The sequence below is a fragment of the Uranotaenia lowii genome, chromosome 2, assembly GCF_029784155.1.
Source record: "Uranotaenia lowii strain MFRU-FL chromosome 2, ASM2978415v1, whole genome shotgun sequence".
Classification (NCBI taxonomy): Eukaryota; Metazoa; Arthropoda; class Insecta; order Diptera; family Culicidae; genus Uranotaenia; species Uranotaenia lowii.
The window spans coordinates 73,193,524-73,201,401 of record NC_073692.1 but is presented as its reverse complement, the minus strand read 5'-3'; the positions used below and the strand labels follow the sequence as shown (position 1 = coordinate 73,201,401).

The 7,878-nt window shown below is 39.2% G+C and overlaps 1 protein-coding gene across 1 annotated transcript; it reads right to left on the bottom strand.

Annotated features, from left to right (window-relative positions):
- Nucleotides 1-483: 483 nt before the first annotated feature.
- On the bottom strand, nucleotides 484-2,388 carry LOC129741566 (uncharacterized). Its single transcript, XM_055733304.1, has one exon. The coding sequence runs from the start codon at nucleotides 2,386-2,388 to the stop codon at nucleotides 484-486; it is 1,905 nt and encodes a 634-aa protein (XP_055589279.1).
- Between the last annotated feature and the right edge of the window lie 5,490 nt (nucleotides 2,389-7,878).

Sequence of the window (7,878 nt, the reverse complement as noted above, 5' to 3'; positions counted from 1 at the left end):
ACGACCGTTGAGGTGCGACACGACGCATCATACACTACTTGTAGCGTTGTAGATTTACTTTCCGGTTTCAACACTTCTTGATGAGGAAGATAATAACCAGGTTCGAATTTCTGACACATACTGATCGTTTTCTGACTTTTCCTTCTTATAAAGGGCCCATTCTGACAAATATCAACTGACACATCTTAAGCTTATTTCGTATGTCCCATCGACACATTCTCATCGACAAATTTTCAACACAAGGTCTTAAATTCTGCCCTTTGCAGATTGCCTTTCTTCCAAACTGAGGAACTGACTTATCGCTTTTCCTGCAGATTTACCCAATCGGTGCAGCGTTTTTTCGGCAAGGTGACGACGAATTTACCTTCCGAATTTCTCACTGTGATTCCTTCGAATATCTTTTCTACACAGTTCTAACTCCCAAAACTTGTCCAACGTCTTCCAAATTCGCAGTAGCAATAACAAACCTTCTAACCTTTTTGTCTACGCAACAGTTTCAACGGAACTAACCGGAACTCTCCCGGAAACAACCCATCCAAACTCAGTTTCTTGCAGGGTTGGACCATCGTCCAAAAATTTACATTTGCCTGAACGCAACAAATTGCAGAAGTATTCTGCCCCAATAATCATATCTATCGGACCCGGGTTCCAAAATTCAGGGTCCGCCAATACCAAATCATGAGGAATCTTGATCCCATTAAGCGATACTTTGGTGGTGGGCAGATTACTCGTGATCTTAGGCAACACATGGAAACTTATATCTTCCGAAAACGAAGAAATTTCTGACACACGAGGCCGAACTCTCGCCTCAACTGACTCAATCGATTTAGCTGATTCATTTCCAATGCCTTGGACTCTCAAAACATTCCGACTTCTTCGTAGATTCAATCTTTTCGCAAAGCTTTTCGTAACATAGCAATATTCAGAACACGAATCCAACAGTGTTCTCGCAAACGAATGATTACCAAAACGATCTTCAACACGCACTACAGCGGTTGACATCAAAACTCGAGGCGAACGAAATTTAGCGCTTTTCGGCCTTGGTGCCGCATTAAAAGTAAAAGAATTGTCTGTGGTGTGTTGTGGTAGAGTGTGGCGAATGCGTGTTTGTATTATGGGGTAGGAATTAGTGGAATTCTCTTGTGCTTGAGGATTTGTGTACGAAGCCTGACTTTGTTGATCCTGTCTAATCAACTCTTGTTCTTGACCTTCACCAGAAGGTCCTGGGCGATTAATATTCCGATACGATTGACTGTTGACTGTCGACTGATTTTGTGAAACGGAGCTCTGACTTGAAAAACTGTTATGCAACATCGAATGGTGTTTTCTGTTGCACTCACGACATGGACCTCTGCTACAACGATCGATAAAATGACCAGAACCCAAACAATTGATACAGAGCCGCTTCATCTTGACTACTCCGAAGCGCTGGGGCACCGACATCGCTCTGAACTTGCTGCACGTGGATGCTGGATGGTACGAATTACCACAGAACACACAGTTGTTCTGGATTCTCGATGTGGTGTGAACTGTTGTACGATAGCGACGACTTTCGATGTCTTCAGTTCTATTCGGCGTTATCGATTGGAGAACCAACGCTTGATCTCTTAGGAAGTCCATAACTTTCTGGTATGTCGGCACGTCCTTAGAGTTGTGATGGCTCTCCCACTGACGAAGGGTAACCGAATCTAGGCGAGCGCAAACCATGTATGCCAGCATTGTCGACCACTTCTCTGTGTCCTCGCCTATCTTGCCCAGCATCTGTATGTTGCGATCAAAATCACTGACAAGGCGGTTCAGAGCTTCACCGCTTTCCTTCTTCAGAGGTTCGATACCAAACAGTGCGTCCAAATACGCCTTCACGATCAACTTTTTGTTTTCGTACCTTTTCTCAAGCATGTTGCAAGCTACCTGGTAATTATCAGAAGACAACTCGATAGAACTTATCTCCTGAAGCGCTTCGCCACTTATTGCTGATCGTAGATACGTAAATTTATCGATATCAGAGAGACGTTCGTTGTTGTGAATCAAGCTGAAGAACATGTCTCGAAACGGAATCCAATCACGAAGCTTCCCGTCGAAACCTGGCAGCTTGATGTCAGGCAGCTTAACGCGTGACATGGTTTCAGTTCCTTCCCCTGATCCAGAAGAACTCAGCGACTCATTCTTCTTCGGACGTAGAGCCAAGAGTGCTGCTTTCAATGCGCAGTACTGCCCTTCCATTTCCAGCGTTTCTTCGTCGAATTTTGCCTCACGTTCTTCAGCCTGCCTCTGAAGCCTGCGTTTCTTTGCTGCCTCTGATTCCTTGGTATCTTCTTTCTCCCCGTCACTGTCGGCAGCATCCAAAAGCACCTCCAATTTCTGCCTTACCAGGTAGTACTTTTTCATGGTCGACTCTAACAGACACAATCTGACTTCAATCTGGGATTCATGAAGCTCTTGCTTATAATCTCGCACGAAATAAGCGACTCCTTTAATTGAGGCTCTCAACTGGCGCTCTTGCTTCCTCAAAATGCTGTAGTCTTCCATTTTGCAAGTTATTTTATTCCAAAACTTGTGAATAACTTAAATCCGAATATCACAGACCACGAAGATATGTCTGTGAAACCACTTAACTCGATCTGCACCAATAGGAATTCAACAATTCCAATCCGACACAATACTGGTTGAATCACAAATTTGATTCACTCTATATTCAAACACAATCTGGCTGAACCACCAATTAGATTCACTTATCCAACACAATCTGACTGATTTGATTCACATGAATCCAAACACAATCTCTGACAAATTCAGATGCATACTGACCGAATCACAAATTTGATTCACTTTACATCAAACACAATCTGACCAAATTTCAGACCGAACTGACTCAAAACGCTCGACGTTTCACAAAACCGACCTTGACAGGGGAATCGCGACTTGACAGCCAAAGCAGAAACAATTCGTAAACGAAAGAGTCGAATACCTCAAGGAATTGCACAATAATTAATTTCGTCGTCTACCCAAAATACAATAAAAAATCCAAATTTTATTCAAACCACAAGATTTCAATAACCACAAACCAACAACGACAGACATGCGCTACTTATCCAACAATCCGTTTCAAAAACCGTCCGAAGGTCCGACCAAAAGTTCCGAAATTCGCCAACTCGTCTTGGGCACCACTGGATTCCACCTCGCTAGGACCTATCACTAGCGGCTTGATGCTACTCCACGAATCCGCGATGGCGATCCTCCACAAAGGTCCTTTGTTGGAAACGCGCGTCCAAAATGCCGCCAACCAATCACAATTGGTGCGACCCAACAGCACAAAATGTCCGTCGCTCTTAATAGGCGACACAATATCACCACTCAATTGTCCAACTATGTCCAAATTTTCACTGGACTATCTGGCTCGAATGGACCAAAATTGTTTATAAATGCACTTGCACCTTTTTCACCCTCGTACTGGCGGACTGTAAGACCAGTTTGCTTCACTCTGAGGGGTTTTGCAACACTTTTGCTGCACTTAACTACTGCTCCGGTCGTGGGGGAGCACTTTATTTTTCCCGATAGTGGGTTTTCGGACGAGCAGAAATTCGCGACGTTAACTGTTCGGTGGTTGGAAACTTATGATTTTTATTGCCGTTTGTTTTTCCTTCCAGTTTCGGCGCTCTGGATCTCTCTTATTGCTCAATAACGGTGTAGCAGTGAGACGTGAGAAATTGAGTAGTTAGACCGTTAGCACGTCTCACTGCTGGGGGTTCCACAAATCACGGAATGAATTCTCATTTCATAACAACGATCCGAGCCAGAACATCTTCGAGTGACGCCGAGGACGCAGAGCCAAAGCATCTCGCTCAAACAACATAAATGCAAGGAAGATTTAAAATTTGAAAATTTATTACCGTAATCCGGGGTAATATTGATCACTTTTTTCAATATTTTTCGATAATTTTTTTCAGTTAAGGGGAATGCGGCTTGTTTCATATTTTTAAAACTAGTACTGGACTCCAATGAACGTAAAACATGGTTGCAGAAATTTATTAGACCACTTTAAATTGGATTGAAAAATCGATTGCGTCTCTGTTTTGAATTTGATGCTTTGGGGTTACATTGATCAGTCTCCATTTTGACGGTTTGAACGAATTTTCTCGATTAAAAAGGATATAGAACCTCTTCATAATTTTTACAAATGCTAGTTTATCAATTTTATCTTGCTTTTAAACGTTTTCCTTTAAAATCATTTTAAATTGAAAAAAGTACTATTATGTTGCATACATTTAGGGGCAAAAATTAAAACAATTGCTAAATAGTTTGAGCAAAATAAATACAAATAAAATTTTACTTTAACACATTCCTCTAGGCCCTCCCACTATTTCCATTTTCATTTTTTCTTCAAAGTCAACCATTTGATAGGGTTTCTACCCATTTGTTCAATACGGGCTAACTCTTGGAAAATGTTCTTATTTTTTTTAATATCAAAAATTTATCACTAGAAGACTATAAAAATAGCACTATAACTATACATATACAAAGAAAAAAAGTTGTTCTTTCGCATTCAACAACCCGTTTGTTTCTAAATGCTTTTTGGTTTCATCAGGAGAGCTGTTTGTTTGCAAGCTTTGGAAAAAGTCGATATTTTAAGATTTTGAAAATACATTTTTACTAGCAGAAAAAAAATTTCAACTACAAACTAAATTTTGCCTATTCGATACTCAAATTATAGGCTTTCAAACGTAGAAAACAGTTTTTGAAAATTCAAACAATAGACTGAGTTATTGATGATAATGTGCAAAAATGTATTGTTGGTCAAAGATACTCCGGTGATCAAAGTTACCCCGTTTTACGGTTTTATTAAATTTGATCACAATAAAATTTGAGTTAATGGCTTACCAGAACTTGATTTTGAAAGGTTCTGTAAATAAGTTCTTCCCAAGACGATGACGTCCGTAATAACTTTCATTCTATCTGGAAAAGAAATAATTAATAAAACATCAATAAATCATCAGAATCAATAAAACAAATTACCTTAATATGTCGAGGTACCTTGTTTTTTTTTCATTGCTTTCTTTCAATTCCACTTGACTGAATTGATTGCTTTGATTGTGAAACTTGTATTTTTGTTTGGTTCTCAAGAGATGTACTTAAATGACGGTGAGAGAAAAAGTACGAAATCGTAGTACGAAATTCGAGATGAACGAAATTTTTGTGCGTAGACTCTAGCGCAAGAAAAAAATCACAATACATTACCAATATTTATAAACTGTTAAGAAGTGGTTTAGAAATTAAAATATTTACTTCAACAATTATCCTTCGTACCAAATGCAAAAGGTTATGCGATAAACATTCGTATTAGTTAAACCACATGGAAATTTGTGAAAATAGATGAGTCAAAAATTCTGATAAAATTTCAAGAAGGAAAACCAAAAAAAAAATGAGTTTTACTATTTTATTTCGTTTAGGTCCATTCGTTGCTAATAAGATTATTCTCAAGAAAAAAAATTCAGGTGCTTTTTCCACATATATAAAATTAAAAAACTCATTTTCGTTTGAAAATGAAAAACGAAATTTCAAATGAAAATGAACAATCGTACCATGAAAGCCAACCTTGTTATATTCATTGGAAACACCATCCAATTTCGAATGAACTTAACTGAGATTAATTTACAGTCAAAAGCTTTGTTCTTTCATTTGACAGCTTTTCGAAAATTTGAACTGAAAATTGGAGACTCTGCTTGTGTGCCACCTAAGAGTTATTTCATATCCTGTTTTACGACATATTGTTACACTTAGAACATTAAATATTTTTAATCCATCAGTGGTGGAATGTGAACAATAGCTAACGTAACACTCAATGTTGGGACCCCTCGTTCGTGCTCGAATCTAGACCCCACCTTTGTAAAACATTTTCGAACTTGGGAGCGCCCGTGACATTTTTGACAGTTGTAGATTTCTCTTGTTCTTCCTCGAATATTGCAAGTCATTGGTACGATCAAGTATAGTAATCGGAAGTTTATAAGAAATTAGTAGTTCTCGCCTCATTAAAAGTTCAGGGTTTCTACGAGCCTGCTAGTTAAACTAGAATCGTAAGTTACTATTTTCCTTTTAATGATAAACGCGTTGAATTATATAAATTTGTATTATTATAGAACAGGTAGAACCTGAACACTAACGTGTCCGCGCACCATTCTCAAAAGAGCAATCAGAAACTAAATTGTAAGTTTTTTCCCATTAAATCATAATGAATTACACCAACAATAAACGAACTTTACAGTTTGAGCTGTTAACCACTACGATCCGCTTCAAAAAGCGTTTTTTTATTGTTCCCATCTCGAACACTCAAAAATGTCAATTTTTTTTACTTATTTGTGTGTCTAGTGTTTGTTAGCGCTGCATGCTATTTTCTGGATTTTCAATTTGTCAAGAACCGTTTGGCAATCAAATGAGCAGATTGTACAGATTTGGTCCAATCATTGTTAAAAATTATAAATTCAAGTTTTGTCTTCTTTATGTTTCAATCAGATGAACAGCAAAATTGAAATAACTCGATTTGGTTTCAATGAGTTTGAAAATGTGTAAAGCCCCACCAAATTGTCATTGCACCAGCGGCTTTCATTTGAAAAATTTTCCAATAAATCTCGAGTGTATTCAGCTGTTTGGTTTGAAATTCAATCGAAGACGCTCTGTTGCTTCTTTCCAAGAAATTTGCGAGACGGCAAGAGTGAGGGACAAGTGAACCCGCGTCCATCCATCCATCCATCGGTCAAAAGACCGGGGAGAAGGGAATTTTCATAAGTATTACAGGGCCCAGCAACAAAACCGAAAGGCAAACAAAACCGGCGGCCTAGCACGTGAACGAGTTTGCCAAAAATAGAATCGCCATACACGACGAAGATGAAGACTATCCAAATGGACACAACCGACAAGCGATGCGATATGCGCCATCATCCATCAGCAAAACAGCATTGGAGATGGTCTCTGTCGTTTCATCTCCATCTCGCGCTAGACAGCTTCCAATACCCACTTGGATGTTACCTTATTTTATTGCCTGTTTTAGCAGACATTTAGAGAGCATTGCCGGTGAACGTCTTCTTCTAACTATTCCTACTCCTTGAAATGGAGGAGCATCCAAAAATAGCGACCAAAACCAGAAGCCGAGAGCCGAAGAAACGTCATTCGGTCTCTAAAATAAAACAACAATAGCAACAGCTGACAAAGCGCGCTATCGTCACTCCTACTGGGACAATTTTTGCCTTGACGGTGTGGAGACACATCTGAGAAAATCTAGCATCTTCTTCAAGATAATTAATAATGTTTTCCAATCGACTACGGGAAACAAACACGGCTTTCGGTTTTCCTCCGTGGAACGAAAACAAACGGAAATAATCGTAAATGTCAATCGTCCAAATAAATTACTGTCTGGTTTTGAACACGATTTTCAAAAATATTTTGTTTCGCCTCCTCTTCCTTCCTATATTACCCAACCACAACAATCGATTGGCGAAGAGAGTATGGCGGGGTGAGAAAATTTTCGTAAAAAATAAAACAGTCACGAAACAACCCGCGTTTTGTTTTCTTTCATATGGATTTCATCTGCCAGAAACACAGGTAGACTAACGGCTTGAGAATACTTATTCACGTCTCTAAATCCACCCGTCAGACGAGGAGGCGAGCAGCAGCCATGCCTTCTCTCATTTCACGGCACAACACTTCTAAATCGTTCGTGAGAAAAAGTTTGCTCACGCATTTTCACCGACATTATTTTTTTTCATCCTTCTATCGCTCGAAGATTAGGTTCCGATAAAGCCTGTAAGCGAAAAAGTCAGCAGCTGTAACAATTTGATGAACTTTCCAAAAATTCCTGCACTGAGGAAAAGCTTCACGACTAATCAA

Bases quoted from the DNA above. Each gene is read 5' to 3' on its own strand.
- LOC129741566 (XM_055733304.1), bottom strand. From the start codon at position 2,388: ATGAAAAAGTACTACCTGGTAAGGCAGAAATTGGAGGTGCTTTTGGAT.